The sequence below is a fragment of the Podarcis pityusensis genome, assembly GCF_964106645.2.
Source record: "Podarcis pityusensis genome assembly, chromosome: 1".
Lineage (NCBI taxonomy): Eukaryota > Metazoa > Chordata > Lepidosauria > Squamata > Lacertidae > Podarcis > Podarcis pityusensis.
Genome location: NC_138028.1, coordinates 121,430,375 through 121,452,351, shown reverse-complemented (window position 1 = coordinate 121,452,351; position 21,977 = coordinate 121,430,375). Strand labels below are relative to the sequence as shown.

Below are 21,977 nucleotides of genomic sequence, written 5' to 3'. Positions count from 1 at the left end.
TTCTGGTATCCATTGTTTGGCATGAATGCGCCCCCAAAGTGAGAATACTGGTCATACTATTAATTTTTATACTTTGGTGACTATAATTTGAGCTATTTGTCCACACAAATGTATGTGTCTGATTCCCTGATACATTTGTGTTTTTTTAAATAAGTCTATTGGAAGGATTATGGGATGGGACATTCATGAATACGGACATATGTCAAAATGTGACGTAGGTTGGAGTGAAGACCAAGAGGCATAGGACTGTTGTATGAGCAGGTGGAAGATAAAGACTGCAGATGTTACAAATATCACTAGGGGAATCTTTCCAGTTTCTCCCCCTCTTGTAACTTTGTCAAAATTAGAAGAACAGGTGTCTTATTCTATTCCTGCTGTTGACTACTGACACTTAAGCAATATATTTTAGAGTTGTCTGCAAGTTTGGACCCCAATTTGATGCTTCGAAAAACTGACCGATTTTGTCTGTAACTCTTCAGAGGCTGCCCAGTTTGAGTCTGGTCCAAATCCCAGTTTGGGGGGGGGGAATGAATCTCTGTGCCTTCCCTTTCACTATTACGGGGAAATTTTTTTTAAGTGGTTATACCTTTCATCTTCTTCTGACAGCCTTTGATGGTGTTTTCAAACCCAGTTGCCTCTCCTGGGTGGGTGAAGCCTGCCAAATTACAGGCAAATAGGTCCAAGAGTTTTGGTGCTGAGTAGCTTTACATACACAAATGAACACACACATGTGAAAATATTTTATTTTTGGGTGGGGGAGAAGAATTGGGTTAACTCTGCAGCCTTGACATCTCATTATGAGACATGGGCATAGCCAAGGGGGCAGGCAGGGGGCAGCTGCCCCCCAAAATCAATACAAATCTGAGGTTTTGCCCCCCTAACAAAAGCTTGCCCCCTTAACAAAAATCCTGGCCAAGTTTCAGAAGAATAGCTGCAGTGGTTTTCATGCAAGGTAGCGGGCGTGGTTAAAAATGATAAACTTCCCGACTGTTTTAGTAAAGAATACAATTGTTTGTTTCTTTTTAGGGACTAGCAGGAGAAAGAGGGGAACAAGGTCCCCCGGGTCCTACAGGTTTCCAGGTGAGTATTTATCAAATTTATTTTCAATTTAACCTACCAAAGGGTTTTTGAGTGCACACTACATTAAATAAAAGAATGAAATATCAACTAAAATAATAAAAAAACATGTTTGTAAAGCACCCCATGCTTTCTTAACCCTAGTCACTGTGAGTGTAGTGCAAAGGTATCATGTAATTGGGAAATATCTAATAATGGCAATATTCACAGCAGAGAAGTTAGCCTGGTGAATGCTTCTATTGGTGCCTTCATTAGATCGACTTGGGATGGAACTAGAAGGGCTCTCAACTAATCATGGATATTGCAATGGGACATGGGAAGGAAGGTGGCCACAATCCCACTCGGGACCTTTTTAGGAGGGTTGACAATGAATTAAAACAATTTCTAGCATGAAAAGTCCTCTTTCATTGTATTTTCATTCTTTCTCAAAGTTATACACAAGATGCAACCTAGCCTCAAAACAGTATGCTCTTACGGATTACAGTTTGTCCTCGTTGATTAAAATTGACACGCACTGATGGGAATCTCTGGTTCGTGAGCCAAATTGGGCTCAACAGGCCTCCCAATTTGGCCTCTAAGGCTGCTTTGGGCTGGCTGTGCCACCTGCCACTCACCTGACATCGTATGGCATGGGGCAGGAAAAGACAGCATTGCAAAGGAACAATTGGAAGCCTTAGAGTATGCTCCTTATTTATTGTTCCTTTGTAGCACTGACTTGCCTTTCGTGCTGTTTAAATCTGGCACCGAATGCAACTATTGCTGTCTTTTTGGACGTGATTGTATCTACCTGACATCATATAACATCAGGTGATTGACATGTAGAGAGCCCCACCCACCTGTCCAGTGCTCCGGATGAAAGTGGTTCCCCACCCCTGAGTTAAAAAATTATTAAACTGGGATAATGTTTTGCAGCCCTATCATAAAAAATGTCAACTTTCATATCCTGTGAAGAAGAGGTACTTTAGCAAAAATGGAACAACCCATTACATTTTTCAGTTTAAATATGCAGTGGGGCTGATATCCTATACCACTATTACTGGATGCAAGTCCATTTCTTTTCTCAAGTTACCCACAATTGCTCTGTTGCGGAGGTTTCCAACTGGTGGTCCACAGACCCCAAGGGGTCTATGTAACCCACCCAGGAACATACCCGTCAACTGTCCAAGTCACCCCATTTTGGGAGGCCGTGCTCTTGTGTGAGAGCATGATGCCCCAAAATGCACAAAATAGTGAGGATGTGCGTCTCGTGTGAGATCGTGTGGGTCATGTAACTCAGGCAGGTGTGTGACCCAGAAGACACACATCCTGGTTCTGCACTGGGACATGATGGAGGGTATGGTGGCACTATTCGCATAACAAAAGATGTCAACATTTTCAAAAGGAGAGGGTCCATGGCTTGGTTTTTGAAAAATGGGGTCCGCAGTACTTAGCTAATTGGAAACCACTGTCCTATTGTAGTCCATATAAAATACCAGAGACAATCCTTCCATTGTGTTTTCCTAGATGTCCATTGACCTTTCTCCTCATTTCCCCCACAGGGCTTACCTGGTCCTCCAGGTCCTCCAGGCGAGGGCGGAAAGCCAGGTGATCAGGTAACTATGTTTTAACTTCCTTCCCCCTCTTCCTGTGGTTCCTTAAATTTATTTTTTCATATCTTCTGCATATACAAATTCATTTAACTTACTCATTTAATTATCTACTGTAAATATAGACTCTTATAAAGCTGCAGGTTATTACGATAATCCTGCTAACATTTTTATCTGATTACAATTTATCTGCAAATATTCAATAAACCACTTCCATTCTTTTGTAAAAAGTTTGTTATCTTGATTTCTTATTCCTTTGGTAAGTTTCGCCATTTCTGCATATTCCATAAGTTTTTGTATCCATTCTTCCTTTACTTGGACGTCTGCTTCTTTCCATTTTGAGGCAAGTAACATTCTTGCTGCTGTAGTAGCATACATAAATAAATTTCTACACAATTTTGGTAGTTCTGTCCCTATAATTCCCCAAAGAAAATATTCTGGGTTTTTAAAATAAAAGTTATTTTGAACATCCTTTTCAATTCAATTCATTATATATCATTTCCCAGTAAGCTTTAACCTTACTACAAGACAAATTTTTAAATGTTAGATGGATTGTAAAATTAATGAAAAGTATAAATTTGAAAAGTATAAATAAATAAAAACAAAAACAAACAAAATGTTTTAACTTGCCGTTCATAAGTTAGGTTGCTTTATAGCATTCTTTTGCCATTTCACGTGTTGTAGTGCAATATCTCCTGTGTTTACAATATGAATCAATTCCTTGTCCTTTTTTGGGCTGGTATATTTTCAGCATGAACAACTTCACTTCAGAACAATGCTTTTATAGCCAGCCTAACAATGATGAATAGAAAGAAAAAGTTTCCCTGGATTTTCTCCGTTTAGTAGTCAGTAATGATTTATTTGCTCTCCTCTTATAGGGTGTTCCTGGTGATCCTGGAGTTACAGGCCCTTTGGGTCCAAGGGTAAGCTGTGCTTTTGCTTTTGTTCTGAAACTGTTAACCATAGTTTCTTGGTTCAGCCGAAAAGGTAAACCAGTGCTATTTTTCTAGAAAAAGAGGTGCCGGAACTCACCATGAACTCCCCACTTGTTCTCTTATAATGGCAATGGCGTCCACCTGAGGGGTGTTGGGAAAAAAAAAGCCCTGCGGGAAACTATAGTTAATGGAATACTTCCTAGTTTGTTTGGTCACTCACATGAAGGTCAAAGCAAAATATGATTGTCTGAATATGACTCTTGTATTTTCAGTTTGTTCATATGTCTATATGTTTACACTGCTAGTTACATTTCTATACCGTTTTTCCTCCATGGAGCTTAAAGCAGCACACATGTGGCTGCACTCCCAAGCTAATCTCTCATTCAGGTACTGGCTAGGCCTAGATCTTCTTAGCTTTAGAGATGAAAGTACATCAGGTGGCAGCAAACCACTCTCTGTGACCCAGTGTTGGTGTCACAGTTTCAACTAGTAATGACACTTCAGTAACTCATGGCAGTTGTGAGGAACTCTTTGACTTACCATCTGTGTGGCATATGAGGCCTTTGCATAAAATGTGCAGTGTCGGCTGAAGCATTTCTGCTCTGTAATAAAGATGTAGTACTAAACCCCGTTTCCCTTATCGATTGCCTTTTCACAGGTGAGGGAACTTGCACCTGTTTCTTGCGCAAGGGAGCGAGTGGAGGAGGAAAATGCAGGCCTAGCATAATATTCTGTACAAAATGTCACCAGTGTCAATGATGGGTTATTCTTTAAACTCTATTTTTGTGCAACTCATATCCAGTGTCTACAGAATTCACTATCTCCTTGTCCTGTAATAATTATGAGCATTACAGCCAGCAAACCCACAGTGGCTAGATAATTGCTTAATATGTCTATTTCCAGGGTGAACGTGGCAATCCAGGTGAGAGAGGAAATCCAGGAGCGTCTGGTCTTCAGGGGGAAAAGGGAATGGCTGGAGGTCAAGGTCCTGATGGTCCAAAGGTAATTTTTGTGTATGTGTGTCCTATTCAAAACTTACTTAAGGGCAAACCAGCATGGACAAAACAATTTTCTTACGTTCTGGAAAAATCCAGCAAGATGCTGGTCAGATGATGATCCTATCAAATTTTAGTAGGTGACTAAGGAAGCGGGGAATACACAGGAAAGTTAAATATTAAGGGACAAATTAAAGCATCCTTTTCATATAATGGTACGGTGGAAGTCTTTCCTGTCTTAACCTTGGTACAGATGTGGTCCATATCATGTTCTTTCGTGTTGCACAACTAACCAAGGTAGCTGACATTGCTTTGCAAAAAAGTTTATAATTTATTGGCCCCACAAAATGGCGACTTGCTCTTTGTGTGCACCTGTGTCGCCTGTGCTTTAAAAGAAAAAAAGAAGTAGTTCTCTTCTAACTTAAACAAACTTCCTTGCTTGGTCACTCATAGGCAATTCGTGCTCACCTCTGGCAATTTTACGTCTGTCTACAAGTCTGGACTAAAGAGCACAGCTGTGATTTTAACCCCCACCCTCAAATTGGCAGAATAGGCCCATCTTTAGTAGTATTATATCATTAACCTTAGGAGAAATCTACTTGGCTCCCTGTTGGTCAGGAGCCATGCATTTATGTAATCCATTCACTCCTTGTTTATAACCCACATTTTCCAGGGATATGTGACTAGATTGGTTTGTAAGTTTGTGGCTTCGCCCAGCCAAACACAAGCTTCCAGCCATATATTGTGATCTGCTGTTTATATGGTATCAGTCAGGCAGTAAACCCGGAACATTTTCCAACCCTGGCATGTTGCCATTTGTGGCTGGTGGGATTCATTCTTACTGGTGGGCCATGGATTGGGAAGATCTGGACTAGATCTAGGTTTAGGAGAAACGTACAAGTGTACTCCAGAATCCTAACATGAGCATTGGTGTTTTTTTGGTTTTTTTGGCTAATTAATTATTATTAGGTTTTCAAAAAAGAGATCAGCAAATTTATCAAATCTCAAATTAATTTCCAGTTTAATATATCTTTAGAGGTTGACTTCCCACTCATACCTCCATAGTAATTTTTTTTTAATCGCCCGCCCTTTCCTACCGCATTATACAAAGAGATCTCCTCTATTACAAAACCTGATATAATTATTATCATCTTTCTGCCATTGCTTAAGCTAAAGTGAGCAGTGTTGACATCCGTTTTCCTGCAAAAACGTTAAGCAGAAAAATATAACAGAAAAATGAAGAGGAGATACAAGAGGATTGGAAGATATTTAAAGAATATTTAGCCAAATGTTGTGATATAAGATAAATAGAAAATTCTTGGAAGTAACAAATAGGCTTAGGGGTAGAATAAGAATGTGTGTAGTAAATATTAAGGATTAGAATATTAATAAAGGAGAAGAGGTTAGTTAATGAAAGGAGTCAATATTATTAGAAATATGAAGTTGGAGAACTGTTATATAGATGATATAATGAAATTCAGATAGAGGGGGTTCGAGGAAGTCAGTTATCAATGTAATGAGAATTAGATATTTAAAGATACAAATTTCCTTTGTGTTTAGTTGTGTTTATTGTGGTGTAATGTGTTTTTCTTTGTTATGTGGTTTGTTATGTCTTTTTTGTGATAAATGTGGAAAATCAATTAAAAAAATTGGGGGGAAAAGAAAGAGAAATGAAAGCCACTCCCGTAAGTTTCCACAGATATGAGAAGACCTCTTAATTTCCATTTTGCGACGGAAAAAAGACCCAATTTCCTTTATTCACTGTAGGGGAATCCCGGCCCCACTGGAACTCCTGGGGATCAAGGGCCACCAGGTCTTCAGGGTATGCCAGGAGAAAGAGGTATTGCTGGAACTCCTGGTCCCAAAGGCGATAGGGTAAGCCTCCCTCCCCCATTATTTCTCCTTCAAGTACTGGTTTTCTATCCACGATTCTGTATCATGCATTGCAAATAACTTGAACTTTCGTTATGCTTTTTTCAGGGCAGTATAGGAGAAAAAGGCAGCGAAGGTACAGCTGGCAACGATGGCGCAAGGGTGAGTCAGTTATTGGTTTCTCTTCTTATCTCCCCCACCCACACCCTGGTGACATAATAATGTGCTCTAAAATCCTCTTTGGATGCTCATACAATTGGGAATTCCTGGTGACGAGAAATCAACAACTATGCACGCTAAACTGTAGCAATGCAGTTTTGATATCAGGAGTTAAGAAACTGGAGTTGATTTTGAGGGTGGGCTGGGCTGAGACACATAGCTCCTTTTATCTCTGTGCTCTTCATACTGCAGTCATTTTATTCCAGAAGTGTCACACACACCATTTGAAAGTGCCCAACATAGTAGCTCCAGAATCGATTCTACTATAGGGTTCAAACCTTGGAGGTTTTTAAACAGAGGCTAGATGGCCACCTGGCATGTATAACCTAGTTGAGATTCCTTTATTGTGGGGGCTTGAACTCGGATGACCCCTGAGGTCCTTTCCCCAAGTTTGGGAAACCCTGCTTTAAATGCAGGACTCTGAAAATTCACTCCTTTGACTGGATATTTACTATTATTATTTATTATTCCATAGGGTCTCCCAGGTCCATTAGGCCCAGTTGGCCCCGCAGGTCCCGCTGGTGAAAAGGTAAAAGGATTTTGGTAAACACGTCAGTGTCTTTTGTGGTATTCTATTACTTTTTATCTGTTCCAGACTACGCACAATAATGTATTGTGTACTTTTTTTCTTCTTAAAGGGTGAACCTGGTCCTCGAGGTTTAGTCGGTCCTGCAGGCTCTCGTGGAAATCCTGTAAGTGAACAACTGAATTTAAATTCTTTTTTTTCCCCTTATGCTTTTGTTTTTGCTTGCAAAGGTCTAGTTCCTTCTCCTCCTGCTGCTTCCGCCTGCTTATTTAGTTACTCTCTAGCTGCTTCTTTCACCCCAGGATTCCCTGCCTCCACACTTAATTAGTTTCTTCTATTTAACTTGACCAAGCTTTCTCAACTTGTTAAGTTTCACTTCCCCTTATACCGCTAACTATGCATATAGTTATACTGCTAACTATACATATTTTTCAACAGAAAATTCCTTAGAATCATTCCTGTCCCTCTCATGTTATTTTGCTATAGAGGCCTGCATTTTATGTCTTTAGAAGCAAGTTTTGAATATCCCTTTAAAACCATCTCTCTCTCTCTGAATTTCATTCTCAGGGTTCCCGTGGTGAAAATGGCCCAACTGGTCCGGTTGGTTTTGCTGGTCCCCAGGTATGTGAATCTTCTAATAAGTTTCTTTTTATCACCACCTGTTATGGCGTCCGCATTATCTTCTGCACAGTAAGATGCTAGACTATTCTGAAAGATTCTTAAAAGATGGATCATTTGCTAGCATTTCTAAAATAGCCCTTAGAACAGTAGTAAATGCTAGTCATTAAAACATTTTGCTGATAACAGGTTGAAACACTTTGATGCTATGACCTTACGCATTTACCACGCAGATGAACCCAACTGAATTTCCTTTATTTGTGCTCTACCTAATTATCAGTATAGGGACGTGTCATAGCTGAGAGATAGAGCATGTGCATTTTCATGCAGGACATCCTAGGGTCAATCTCCAGCATTTCCAGGTTGGACTGGGAAAAGTTTGTGCCTGAAATCCTGGAGGTTGTCAGAGGCTGGTCTGAGAAGGAATGGTGGGAACCACTGCCCCCCTCTTCCTGCACCTTCCTGAGAAGAGGAGGACTGTATAGATTTAGAACAGTGGTTTGCAGAAGGTCATAGTTCAGAGGCTGCAGAGGGGAGAAGCTGGGAAATATTGGAGCAGCAGGAAGAAGAAGCACCCGGGGAGAGACAGCTAGCAGACTCAGTGTCCCTTGAAAGCATTCCTGAACCCCCCTCTCCCAGAACCAGGCGTGCCTTGAGGGTAGTAGATCAGAAAGCTCAGAGGCAGAAAGCTCAGATGAGCCAGCGCAGGGGTGACATAGAATAGGAGGGACTGAAGGAGTGGAACTTTACTTGGAGCAATGCCATTATCTAAGAGAGACTGCATTCCTTCGTCTCTCACTATGAATATTGAATAAACTACTTGGTAAGAACTCCTCTGGTTTTTCTGCTTCTTGGCATCCCACTGTTTGAGGGATAGGATTCCCTGAAGCCTTGACAGAGAGCCACTGCCATTCAGTGTAGACCTCATTGGACCAATTTTCTGGCTTCCGGAACAGTTCAAAAACCAAGCCACAGAAGCCATGCTGGACATTCGGCTTCCGAAAACCGTTTAAAAACCGGAACAATCATTTACGGTTTTCGATCGTTCGGGAGCTGAAACGTACGAATTCAAAGGTGTTTTGCTTCCGAGGTTCCACTGTATAAGGCAACTTCTTTGGTGGAGAATAGAATACATCTAAATTATGTAATCGATTCCAGACTACATGCAGCCTTGACTATTATTTACATTGTATATGCAAGGAGTTTTGTTTTTGATTTTAAAGGGGTGTGGGTATCTGGGGGCTGTTCGTTGTGTATATTTTTAGAACGTGAAAAATAAAGCAGTTTAAAAATAAGCAACTTTGTACGTCCAATGTCACGCAAATGCATTAAATAAATGAATAAACTTTGCTATCCATTGGTGTTTAGAATGTAAAGCTGGGAACCTTTCAAAGGTCTCTAATGTGGTGTTTCCTTCTGTGTGTCCGTTTTTACAGGGGCCTGATGGTCAGCCAGGTGTGAAAGGTGAACCTGGGGAGCCTGGGCAGAAAGGAGATGCTGGATCTCCAGGACCCCAAGGTCTTGCAGGGTCTCATGGACCACCAGTAAGTAAAAGCAGCACTGGAAAAGGTGATGCCGGGTTTCTGTCTATTGCAGCAACTGAATATCTCCTTTGTTTTCTCATTTCCATTCAGGGTCCTTCTGGGGTTCCTGGACTAAAAGGTGGCCGTGGTACTAAAGGACCCCCAGTAAGTAGAATTGCTTTCTATTAATTTAATAATTTAATTTAATAAAAAATATTGGGAATCTCTAGGCCTTACTTGATATTGATTTGTGTTTTGCTTATGATAATTAAATGAAATGCATGATATATGGATGTTTGTTTTATAGATACAGTGCAATTTTTCTTGCCTCATGTCTTGTCCGTGTCTGTTTCTTTTCTAGGGTGCTACTGGATTCCCTGGATCTGCTGGAAGAGTAGGGCCCCCGGGACCTACCGTAAGTTGAAACATTTTTTGGGAGGTTGTTCATTTTTTAAAAAAAACCCCAAGTATAAATATACATTCTAAATTAATGCAAATTTATTAATACAAATCTAGCATCGTTTGCTTTCAATAGGTTGATTCCGAGTTTGACTAGCATTGAACAACACCCTACCATTTTTGTTTAGCCAAGTGGTCCAAGTGCTAAATTTAGACTGGGTAACCTATGCTCTTCCTTCCTTTTACAGCTTAAGACTTTCTCACACAAGGGGTTGTTGTGAGGATAAAGGGGTGTGATATGCCGTGTATGCTCCTTTGAGTCTATTGAAGGCAAGATCATAATGTTATAAACTGGTTGTAACTAGGGCACATGATCTATTTTTAACACTCCACTGGAGTAAGGTATAATTCATGCAAGAAACCATCTCAAATTAATTTGGACCGCTTTGCCGATGTCTAGATTTGGGGTCATCTGCCTCTCATGGGTGTGGAGGAGAAATTGAAAGTAACATGCTATCCCACCCTTAAGTGAATTCTAAGTCAGAAGCAATATGTGTTGGGAGCATATGCTGTATTTCCTCACCCAGTTCATGAAATAAATAAAAGGGACAGCTCAGTATCGAGGCTGTTAGGTAGAATTTGAAAATAATCACACATTTTTAAAAAACGGGGGGGAAAAGCTAGTTAGTGCCTGGAAAGGAGACCGCGTGGAAAACATCTAGCTCCCTGCCTTTGCATTCAGTTCTAACCCAAACTTTCCTTTCTAGGGAGCGCCTGGCCCAGCTGGGCCTCTTGGTGAACCAGGCAAAGAAGGTCCTCCCGGTCTCCGTGGAGATCCTGGCTCTCATGGTCGAGTAGGAGATCGAGGTCCTGCAGGTCCACCTGGCAGTCCTGGAGACAAAGGAGACTCAGGAGAAGATGGACAACCTGTAATTTGGAGCGGAGCTTGGGGAGGGTTTTCTATTTGCAATAGATATAGCAAAGCTTTCCTTTCCAAAATGTGTTGTGTTTTGTTTTTGTTTGAAAGATCCAGTCATTTGGCTTCCATGGACAGGATTAACAGCAAGAAACATTTTATAACCAAACAAAAATCTCATCCCCAGGAGGCACAAAGATACGTCAGTTTCTGCCTTTCTGTGCCATGGCTGCCATTCTTCTCTCATGACCTCACTTATGGTCCTTTTCCCTCAGCAGTCCTAATTCCCTTTCCCCCCATCTTGCAGCTTCCCCCATTTTTCTTCCCCATCTTGGCCAACATATAATTCCTCCCAAGCCTTGCACGCAACACATGGGCACTCCTACTTTGAGCCCCAGTGGTATAGTCCGTTCTCCCACGGCCTTTACCCAAATGGCCAAGGTCTGTTTGGGAATGAGCTATAGGGAAGCACAAAAGATATCCATCATTGAAATGCTGTTTATTCCATTCCATTTTTACAGTATACATTACAGTAGACGCTCGGGTTGTGAACGTGATCCGTGCAGGAGGCACGTTCGCAATCTGCAGTGCCACGTCTGCGCACACGCGGGTTGTGATTCAGTGCTTCTGCGCATGCGCAAAGCGCGATTTAGTGTTTCTGCGCATGCGCAAGCTCCGGAAGTAACCCATTCCGGTACTTCCAGGTTTTGGTGTGTCTTAAACCCGAAAATGCGCAACCTGAAGTGTCTGTAACCCGAGGTATGACTGTACCTTCAAACCATTTCTCACAAATCACATGTGACAACGGAATTGAAAACTTCCATGTCTGTTCTTTTCTTATTTAAAACACCTTCTAGTGGCATTACGGTGTTTCATTTTTGCATCTTGTTCTGACATCTTTCCCAGTTGCTACTCTGTATAGTACAGGTAGTACTTTTCCCCTTTATCCCTAAAACAAACTAAAGCTGTACACTTGGGCTTAATATGCATCTTAGAGTCTGCAATGCAATCCTCCTGTCTTGTCACTTCTACCTCCTAGGGTCCTGACGGTCCTCCAGGCCCTGCTGGAACTACTGGCCAGAGAGGCATTGTGGGTATGCCAGGTCAACGTGGAGAAAGGGGTATGCCTGGGCTACCTGGTCCTGCTGTGAGTATCAGCAAAATGTGATCCTAGTCTCTTCTCCCTAGGCTGTAAGATTTGGGTTGTGCTAGTTTCCCCCCACACTGTTTTGTCGCTTAGTGGAACAACACAAAAATTTGAAGGCCACACGTGATAGTTATTCTTAATGCTGCACCAATGCTCATTCAAATTTACTCCCAATGTGAAAAGAGTGGTATGTTTCACAAAATGCGTCTTCAGTGACCTTAACCATAGGCATAATATTTCTTTTCATTCTAGGGCACACCAGGAAAACAAGGCCCAACAGGACCACCAGGAGACAAAGGACCTTCTGGGCCACTAGGTCCTCCAGGTGCTCATGGCCCGGTGGGTGAAGCAGGTCCAGAAGTAAGTGGCTTTTTCTAGGCTACAGTAATATATTAGAAATATATGCATAGTGCTTATTTTTCAGCCAGACCGCCCTGGAGCAGGGGTGTAGGAAGGGGGTGGGTGGGAGCGGATCTCCCTGGGTGCCCTCACGGAGGGGGGTGACATTTGGTGCGCCGGCCGCCTGCGACTCCCAAGCCTACCCCGAGCCGTCGGGGTAAGGGAGGGGAGCTGCGCCACTTTGCCAGCGGCACACCTCCTTTCCCCTTCATTTTGACAGCTCGGGGGAGGCTTGGGAGTTGTTGGCGGCATGCCGATTGTCCGCCATGGGCAGCTCGCTCCGCCCCCAGCTGCAGGGCTCACACACCACTCCAGGCACCTCAGCGGCTATCCCACGCCTGGGAGGGCACCCTCTGTGCCACGCCTCTCTCGGGAGCACGCCCACCCTGGGCAGCAGGGGTATATGCTCCGCCGCTGCCCTGGAGCACAGTTCTAGTGCCTCTCAGGCGGGTACCATTATGGGCCACCGCTCCCCTCACCCGCTTCTTGCCTTTATGTACAGTGGTACCTCGGGTTACATACGCTTCAGGTTACGTACGCTTCAGGTTACAGACTCCGCTAACCCAGAAATAGTGCTTCAGGTTAAGAACTTTGCTTCAGGATAAGAACAGAAATCGTGCTCTGGCAGCGCGGCAGCAGCAGGAGGCCCCATTACCTAAAGTGGTGCTTCAGGTTAAGAACAGTTTCAGGTTAAGTACAGGCCTCCGAAACGAATTAAGTACTTAACCCGAGCTACCACTGTACTTCTGAGAAGCCCAAAACAAACATTTCAATTTTAAATGGAAGCTGGCCAACATGTGCAAACTCCTTTTTTCAGATCTATGACTCCACCTTGCTCCTAGCTGAGATTGGTCAAGCTATGGCACGGGGCCAATTCTCATTTCCTTTTCTTCAATTTGTCTCCTGTCTAGCAGTGGCGGCCTTTAAGCTTCCCAGCCAGGCACATACATGCACATTTGCGCGAGGGCCCTTCCGAGCTGCCCTAGCCATATACATGAATCTAAGAGAAAAAGGGAGGTGGGGGCACCTTTATTTAACCTACACCAGAAATATGGTCACCCCCCCAACCAGCTAGGGTGTCGGCTTGTTGTAGTTTTTAACACCTCTATTGTTACGCTGGCATCTGTTCAGGGCTGCCCCAAGTCGCCCAGCAAATTTACAACTTCATGGTGAGTTCTGGTACCTATTTTTATGGGGGGGGGGAACCCACTGTAAATGTATGACATAGTAATTGCATTGATTAAACGTCCCAATTCACAGAAGCTTATGTTTACAACTTAATTAGCTGAAAGCCCCTCAGGCCAAGTGGTGCATAATTTGAAACAACAGTAATACCTAAAAATATCAAGGTAAAAGCAGAGCAGCAGAACAACCATCTGGGGCAAGAGGGTTGTAAAAATACAATAGCTTAAAGGCTTGCACAAATTGCCTGGTGATGGAAAACCCTTGGGCTCGGTGGCAGACTTGCCTCCCTGGAAAGACGGCTCCAAGGTTGAGGGGACACAGTCTTTCAGAGATCTTCAACTACCTAAATTTTGAGAGTAGGGGAACTGAGGAATACCTAGCATCTAGAACAAGGGAAATAATAGTGTCACTGTATTCTGCTCTAGTCAGACCTCACCTGGAGTACTGTGTCCAGTTCTGGGCACCACAGTTCAAGAAGGACACTGACAAACTGGAACGTGTCCAGAGGAGGGCAACCAAAATGGTCAAAGGCCTGGAAACGATGCCTTATGAGGAACGGCTAAGGGAGCTGGGCATGTTTAGCCTGGAGAAGAGGAGTTTAAGGGGTGATATGATAGCCATGTTCAAATATATAAAAGGATGTCACATAGAGGAGGGAGAAAGGTTGTTTTCTGCTGCTCCAGAGAAGCGGACACGGAGCAATGGATCCAAACTACAAGAAAGAAGATTCCACCTAAACATTAGGAAGAACTTCCTGACAGTAAGAGCTGTTCGACAGTGGAATTTGCTGCCAAGGAGTGTGGTGGAGTCTCCTTCTTTGGAGGTCTTTAAGCAGAGGCTTGACAACCATATGTCAGGAGTGCTCTGATGGTGTTTCCTGCTTGGCAGGGGGTTGGACTCGATGGCCCTTGTGGTCTCTTCCAACTCTATGATTCTATGATTCTAGACCATTTAGTTGCCTTAGTTATGCTTGGCAGCTTGATTTGGATTCAGAAATGGACAGAGAGCTTGTGTAGTTGTTTTAAAACTTCTGGACATGATTGAAATGCCTTGTCTCAGTATTATGATCTGGTTTCTGCGTCGTTTTTGAGGTCGTTACAGTAGCTGGAAAGTGTTTTGAGGGAAGTGAATTATAGTGAATTTTTCTCCTTGATAATATATTCTGAAAGTGCAAATACTTGCAGCTGAGTTTGTATGTGACTGCCTGCAAATTTTGTACTTCAGTCAGGGCCGTCTTACCCATAGGCGCTAGGGGTGCGGGGCACCCGGGCGCCGGGCTCTCAGGGGCACCAGTCCAAGAGTCCAGGGCCTGAGAGTTGAGTCCGGGGAAGAGCCCCCGTTGGTCGGAGCGCCGCAGCGGGCTCTTCTGCTGTGGGCGGCTCTGTGCCGTGAGTTCAGGAACTACCAAGCCAGCGAGACACTGAGGCAGCCAGCCGGCTCCGCCCTCCTGCGTGCCTGGGACTGAGCAACCTGGGCGGGGGGGGGGAATCTTTGCACCTCGGCACCGCATATGCTCAAGACAGCCATGACTTCAGTTGCAGTTTCCGAACTGTGTTCAAGGGAAGTCCCATGCACACTGCACTGTTTAAGACATAATCAGTGCCGCTGCTAACACCTGACTTTATTTTTTGATGTAGGGGCCTGCTGGCAATGATGGTACCCCAGGACGAGATGGAGCTGTTGGAGAAAGGGTAAGAATAGTGCACAATATTATATGGAGCTGTGCTGTAAATTTTGGCGTCTTCTATTAGTCATGCTGGCCACATGACCCAGAAGCTGTACGCCGGCTCCTTCGGCCAATAAAGCGAGATGAGCGCCGCAACCCCAGAGTCGGCCACGACTGGACCTAATGGTCAGGGGTCCCTTTACCTTTACCTTTACCTATATCTTTGGGTTAAATCACAATCCGAACTCTGAATTGCTGCAAGAAAAGCCAGTTTCAAAGCTCAAGAGTTTCAAATAAGAAAGCCAAGAAAACAAACTTAACCATAGTTTCAGTGAGGGCCAGTATATCATCCCCAATGTTTTAGAAGCTACAAGTCACCACAAAACCATTGGTCTCACTTGAATATAAAAGCTGCCAGTAGCTTTTATTTGTTGTATCAGGACTGCCGAAGGTTAGTGGTGGTACTTATGCATGCCGTATTTACATACAAACTATGCCAAATATAGTTGGTGCATCTCATTATTAAGATAACCTCATTGCTCATATTTGTGGCTGAGCTACCTTTCTGCATGGATGTGTTGATATTGTCCATGTGGATATGGGCTGTCAGTTTAAGAAGCAGATTTTCTACTAGGAGTGAGGAGAATGACTCTACTCCATCTTCCCTCTCTCTCTCTCTCGCCATGCTGGTTGTTTCAGTGCTGATTCAATTCGTGCAAGGGCATGCAACAAGATGTTGCAGTGTGAAATGATCTTGTTCAGATTTCCAACCAATCTGCAGTGTCCATTTCCAGGATACTCCATTACACTCCTCTTTCCTCCTGGTTTTCAATTCCCCCGCCCACCAGACAGACACTCAGCATTCTATGGCTATTGAATTTGAATGAATGAATCTTTATTTGCGTCAGCCATTGGCCATAGCAACAAAACAACAATGCGATATACAAAAACAGAAATAAAAGTCGATTATATAAAACACAGTTTAAGGTCCTGAGGCAGCAGTCAAATAGTGGACCTTATTCTGATTGCCCCAGCTAAAAACTTTGCAACCTTTGTTGTCACCTGCTCATCTTGATTTGCCAAGGACACTGTGGCAGTGGTTGGGCAACCTGGAATAGACAATAAAAGAGGGGTGATAATCTCACTCCTCAAGTCTTTATAAGGAGTGCAAGCCAGAAGGGCATGTGCCACCGATTCGGTATTGCCATCTCCACAGGGACATAAGTGTTTTTTGTGTGGAATCGTCCCTCAAGTACAGCAGGGCAGTACATTTAATCTTGTGAGGGTAAAAGTGTGTCTATGTCAGGCGTAGGCAAACTCGGCCCTCCAGATGTTTTGAGACTACAATTCCCATCATCCCTGACCACTGGTCCTGTTAGCTAGGGACGAGGGGAGTTGTAGTCCCAAAACATCTGGAGGGCCGAGTTTGCCTATGCCTGGTCTATGTTTTAGAATTGCTAGGTTATACAGATAGGGTGCCAGAGAGTTGAGATGGGAAGGTGGACAATATTCATACCTTGGGCAAAATTTCCTTATTGTGCTCAAGTTGTTCTGATGCTCGATATTATTTAGGCGCTGACAAATTAGACTGTTTGCTTTGCTAGAACCCAAAATGAGTAGCTGTTGTGGCTATTGAATGGGCACATCCCTCACTGGGCTGTTTGAGGATTCCTTCTCCCCTGCTTAGAATTGTTCCCTAAAATTATTTTGGTCTTCCTGCTAATACCTCTGCCCTGTGTGCATAAGGTGCTGCTTTAGCTATGTAGGGATTGGCACTCAGAGAATGAATTTGTGACATATAGATGAGTGAATATTTGTAATTCTTCTTGCAGGGTGACCGTGGCGAACCTGGACCTGCAGGCGTTCCTGGTTCTGTGGGTTCTCCAGGCACTCCAGGGCCAGTTGGGTCTCCAGGGGATGCAGGACTAAGGGGTGAACCAGTAAGTATGGGCAATTCCTTTTGCCTTTGTATGTAGTTTCTCCACCCTTGGTCTCCACCCTGTGCTCAGTTCTCACCTGTGGCTGTCAGTGTGGGACAGCGGCCACACCACGGGAAACAGTTTCACTGGTTGCTAAACCAGGTGAGGGTAGTCAATGGTGAGTTAGGGACTTCCGCTGCATGTGAAGACAGGCTCCAGTGGATTGAGACCAGTAGTGGGTCCAATGGCCATGAAGGTGGTTTCTGTATGTGCTATAGAGGGAAGTGAGGGGCAGATGGGGCCCGTCAACCTGGGAAGGTAGCCCATTTAGGAGAAGGAAAACTCTGATCCTAAACTTCTGCTGCCTTGTGACTGTACTCATTTGGGAGAAAGGCTTTAGGACAGGCATGGCCAAACTTGGCCCTCCAGCTGTTTGGGGACTACAGTTCCCATTACCCCTGACCACTGGTCCTGTTAGCTAGGGATGATGGGAGTTGGAGTCCCAAAACAGCTAGAGGGCCAAGTTTGGCCATGCCTGCTTTAGGAGTAAGCCCCAAGGGAAAATCCATATCCACTGCCTTGTGCGACATCTTCAGGAGAAAAAAGGCTAAGGAGTAAACCATGCAGAAATCTGGAGTAGACCCCCAAAGATGGTTGGATGGAGCCTTGTACGCCTCCTTCCGGCAACTCCTGCATTCAAACTGATGCCAAATGTATTGCTCTGCTTTCCTTTGGACCACATCAGTGAGGCTGTCATCTTAGCATCCCAGGACCTCCTTACACACTGCCCAGGCTTGTGTCCTAGAGAGGCCACTTGGGTGCTCCTAACACAGCAGTTTGACTTCACCCCTGGAGGTGCACTCCATTGTTTTTCGAGACAGATGGAGTCCAACAACAGTATGTGACTCTAGTTTCCTGGTTGGCAATACAGCAGCCTAGAACTGAGCACTTATAAAGCAGTCACTTGTGAGGCTAAGGATATGGCTTGGTCATGCTTGGAGGAGACAGGTGTCTCTTGTTCTTTCTTGGTGGGTAGGCTTGCTGTTGCAGTGTGGTGTAGTGGTTAAGAGCAGTGGACTCGTAATCTGGTGTACCGGGTTTGATTCCCTGCTCCTCCACCTTGGGCTAGTCATACTTCTCTAAAGTCTCTCAGCCTCACTCACCTCACAGAGTTTTTGTTGTGGGGGAGGAAGGGAAAAGGAGATTGTTAGCTGCTTTGAGACTCCTTAGGGTAGTGATAAAGCGGGATATCAAATCCAAACTCCTCCTCCTCCTCCTCCTCCTCCTCCTCCTCCTCCTCCTCCTCTTCTTCTTCTTCTCAGATAGTGCCTGCCGTTATGAAGTGTCATTGGTGACCATAGAGATACTATGTAAAAGAACTGTAAACATGGTAATGAAGTTGATAAAATAATGGCATCGATCATGAATAAACTAATGAAACCACTTTTCATTTCCCTGTAGGGCTCTCGAGGTCCGATGGGCCCTTCTGGTCGTGCTGGAAAACGAGGTTTGCCTGTATGTCCTACATGAGTACTTTTAACTGACTGTAAATGAGTTAAATTTAGGGCAGAAAAAAATACCAGACCATTGCAGTTCTTTCTAGTTGTTTTCCAAAATTACTGTCAGTTTCAAATCAGCTGTTAAAAAATAAATAAAGGGATAACATTGCATTTCAGTTCAGCCAACTTAATGCAGGCAACCCATTGCAATATTTCAAATTAATCTAAATTACTCATGAACTGAATCTCTGTACAAGCAATTTGGGATCTGCCTTGATATGGCTCATGCTTTTGCAGTCGTACCTTGGAAGTCGAACGGAATCCATTCTGGGAAGTCCGTTCGACTTCCAAAACTTTCAGAAACCAAAGCGCGGCTTCTGATTGGCTGCAGGAAGCCGTGCCAGATGTTCGGCATCTGCAAACCGTTCGAAAACCGGAACACTCACTTCTGGATTTCGATTGTTCAGGAGCTGATTTGTTCGGGAGCCAAGGCATTTGAGATCAAAGGTACGACTGTACTGTAGTTTAAAAGTGAGTTCAGTAAGTATACACAGGGTTTGTACTTGTGTTTATTAGTTGAATAAGCTTAAGGAAGCTGATGGATTCAAGCTTATGGAAGCTGAATCAGTAGCAAAATCTTTCTTTTTAGTTGGTTCCACCATTTGACTAGTGCAGCCAGCGGACTAATGTTCTTAAATGTACTTCCCTTCAAAGTTCTGAGCGAACAGAATTAACCAGAAGCTAGAAATTATCTTTGTTTCTTAATAAAGAGAACAAAAGGCCATTCTGTAAGGTTTTTTTTAATTATGCAGACTTGCAAGAGAGGGTTAAAGAAAACATTGCAACTATGGCATCATTGCCCTAGGAGAATTTTCATACTTATTTTGGGAACAATCTAACGGTACACCTTTTGCGTCACTGGGAGATATTTAAGCACATGGTCAGTGTTCCTGTTAAATGTAAGGATGTAAGAAAAGCCTGCTTGATCAGGCCAGTAGCACATTGAGTACAACCAGATTCCCATGGAAAACCCAGAAGCAAGATATTCAGAGATACCCTACCTCCAAAGGGGGAGTTAGATGGGGTGTTGTAATTATAGATTGTCAGATCAGTGTTAAGCCTCATGCAATACCCTTCAAGTTAAAACCCATGAATGCTGCTTAACTTTCCCCCCTTCCTACTTTTAGGGTCCACAAGGTCCTCGTGGTGACAAAGGGGACAATGGAGATCGAGGGGACAGGGGACAGAAGGGTCACCGAGGCTTCACTGGTCTTCAAGGTCTCCCTGGACCTCCTGTGAGTCTTTATCAATTTTTTTTTGCCTTTACTTTTATTCAAAGATTCCATTGTTGTCTATGATCTCTGATCTGGAACTTGCGTATGTTGTAAACAAAATCTGCCCTTTTCCCCTTATGAGGTATCCAAGAGCCCATATAGAGTCCTTACGCAGGTTCCCTATTGGTAGGAGAAAATAACAGAGGCCAACCAGAGAATATTGAGAAGCAAAGCAGCTAGTAAGCCTGATCTTTATTGATCTGTTGCAACAGGGTGCTCCCCTCACATGCAGGAAAGGAGGAGGACCCTGAACAAAGGTGTGCCTGCCCTTATATAGACATTTTAAATTCCCTGCCCTGGTGCTCAAGACCACCCCTCCATACATCATACATACATCACAGAAGGGGTGTAACCCAAGACCACCCCCCTCCAACATCATACCTACATCACAGAAAAGGTGGTCTACAACAGAAATTTGAATGTTGTTTTTCCCCTGTCTGTTGGGTTATCTTATAATGCCTTATCTGATTGCCTTTCCTGGTAGTCTGTCAGCCTTCGAAATGGTGATTACTAAATTCCTGTAACAATGGGAAGGCTCCCTGACCCCCTCCCTCCTTGCAGAGAAAACATTTGGTCAGTTTGGGAGTCAAAATGGTTTCAGGTCGGTCTTCCTCTGCTGATCTATGTACGTGCTTGGTTGGTACATTTATGAACATTTATTATAAATATAAGACCTTAAAATTCTTATAACACATACCACTGTATATATGGAGCAACTGTGCATGATCTTCCTATTACTTTTGATAGAAGGGTTTTCCCCTTCCTCACTGCAGTTAATAGGGAGCCTCTTGTAGGCAGTGCACTCTGTTTGCTTTTCAGAATCCCCACACTCCAAAGGGTCCTCTGTGTGTCTTGCAAATAAAATGTACTAACACATTTTTCTTTCTTATCTGCCTGCCCTCAACCCCAAAATGCAAATCTTTTGCCATATCAAGAACTTGAAAGAGATGAGTACCAAGTCCCTTCTAGTTTACAATCACCCCATCAAAATCTTCTTCTTCTTCTTTTTCTTCTTCTTCTTCTTCTTCTTCTTCTTCTTCTTCTTCTTCTTCTTCTTCTTCTTCTTCTTTGCCTGGAAAGCTCTTGCCACAGGAAGGTAGATGAGTGACTATTTGCAAGCTTGGGCATATAACACAACAGGCAACATTTACCAGACAATTTTGCTTTTGCATCCTCTTATGATGAACTGCGTTATTTATTTATTTATTTATTTATTTGGGATTGTATCTGTTGAATAGTGGGTAGACATAGCAGACGACGCAGCGGTTTCTCCAAAGCAGCTCTTTAATTGTAAGCTGGAACAGAACTGAACCGAAGGCTTCAGCCAGCCTGCTTATATAGAGCTCCAGTACAACGTAACTGTAACAACTTTCTGTAACTATCCAATCACTGAACGTCACTTTCGATCCCTTATTTGCATATGTGGACCTGAACTATCTACAGTATCCCCCTGCTGGCCCAGGGTGAGAACTTCAGTACATAACAGTATCCAAACTCAGTCAAACAAAGTGTAGACCCACTGAAATCTATGCACACGACTAACTTAAACCCATTCTTTTCACTGTGTCTACTCTGAGTATAACTTAGTTGGAGAAAACCCAATATTTCTTACTCGCTCTTTTCCATAAGGTCCCAGGGCGGATTATAACAAAACAACCATTCACTTTTAAAAGCAAGTGAAAACGAAAGTCCCAAACCCAGGGCTCGTGTTTCCTTTGGGAAGGAGGCACAACAGAGACTGTGGTGATAATATATATACTTAATTTACTTACATATACAACCTGAGCCTGTGACAGAGGGGTTCACAGCATTAACACCCCAAAGGGTCTTTTTTTCTCCCATAGTGGCAGGTTTCAAATAGAAATCAAATGTTGCTCTCAAATATTTTTCTGACTCTCTCTCCAGCTTGCTGCTTTCTTTCCCAGTTGCATCACTGCACTCCCTGCTCTCTCAGTCTGTTGAGGGAGAGGGCTCCATCCATTTACTGTTTTAACCCCTTAATTTAATTCCTGCTTAAGGGAATCACCCAGGCTACCAGCTCACCAGGAGGCTAACTTGGCTATTCCAAGAATTAAGCCTTGATTAAATTCTAACACTTGCAGGGTCCAGGGATTAGAGGAGTCGGGCACACAGTTTAACACCCAAACTCACAACACTACCAT

The 21,977-nt window shown here is 43.5% G+C and overlaps 1 protein-coding gene across 1 annotated transcript in view; it reads left to right on the top strand.

The window, feature by feature from the left end:
- Positions 1–21,977, top strand: part of COL5A2 (collagen type V alpha 2 chain) — a 208,390-nt gene that overhangs the window by 174,089 nt on the left and 12,324 nt on the right. The window contains exons 34-52 of the mRNA XM_081023312.1: positions 1,027–1,080; positions 2,616–2,669; positions 3,542–3,586; positions 4,502–4,600; positions 6,361–6,468; positions 6,574–6,627; positions 7,160–7,213; positions 7,323–7,376; positions 7,778–7,831; positions 9,265–9,372; positions 9,463–9,516; positions 9,713–9,766; positions 10,518–10,679; positions 11,706–11,813; positions 12,066–12,173; positions 15,035–15,088; positions 16,896–17,003; positions 18,444–18,497; positions 19,669–19,776. Coding sequence (XP_080879438.1) covers positions 1,027–1,080; positions 2,616–2,669; positions 3,542–3,586; positions 4,502–4,600; positions 6,361–6,468; positions 6,574–6,627; positions 7,160–7,213; positions 7,323–7,376; positions 7,778–7,831; positions 9,265–9,372; positions 9,463–9,516; positions 9,713–9,766; positions 10,518–10,679; positions 11,706–11,813; positions 12,066–12,173; positions 15,035–15,088; positions 16,896–17,003; positions 18,444–18,497; positions 19,669–19,776 — 1,494 coding nt within the window. The remainder of the gene's footprint in view (positions 1–1,026; positions 1,081–2,615; positions 2,670–3,541; positions 3,587–4,501; positions 4,601–6,360; positions 6,469–6,573; positions 6,628–7,159; positions 7,214–7,322; positions 7,377–7,777; positions 7,832–9,264; positions 9,373–9,462; positions 9,517–9,712; positions 9,767–10,517; positions 10,680–11,705; positions 11,814–12,065; positions 12,174–15,034; positions 15,089–16,895; positions 17,004–18,443; positions 18,498–19,668; positions 19,777–21,977) is intronic.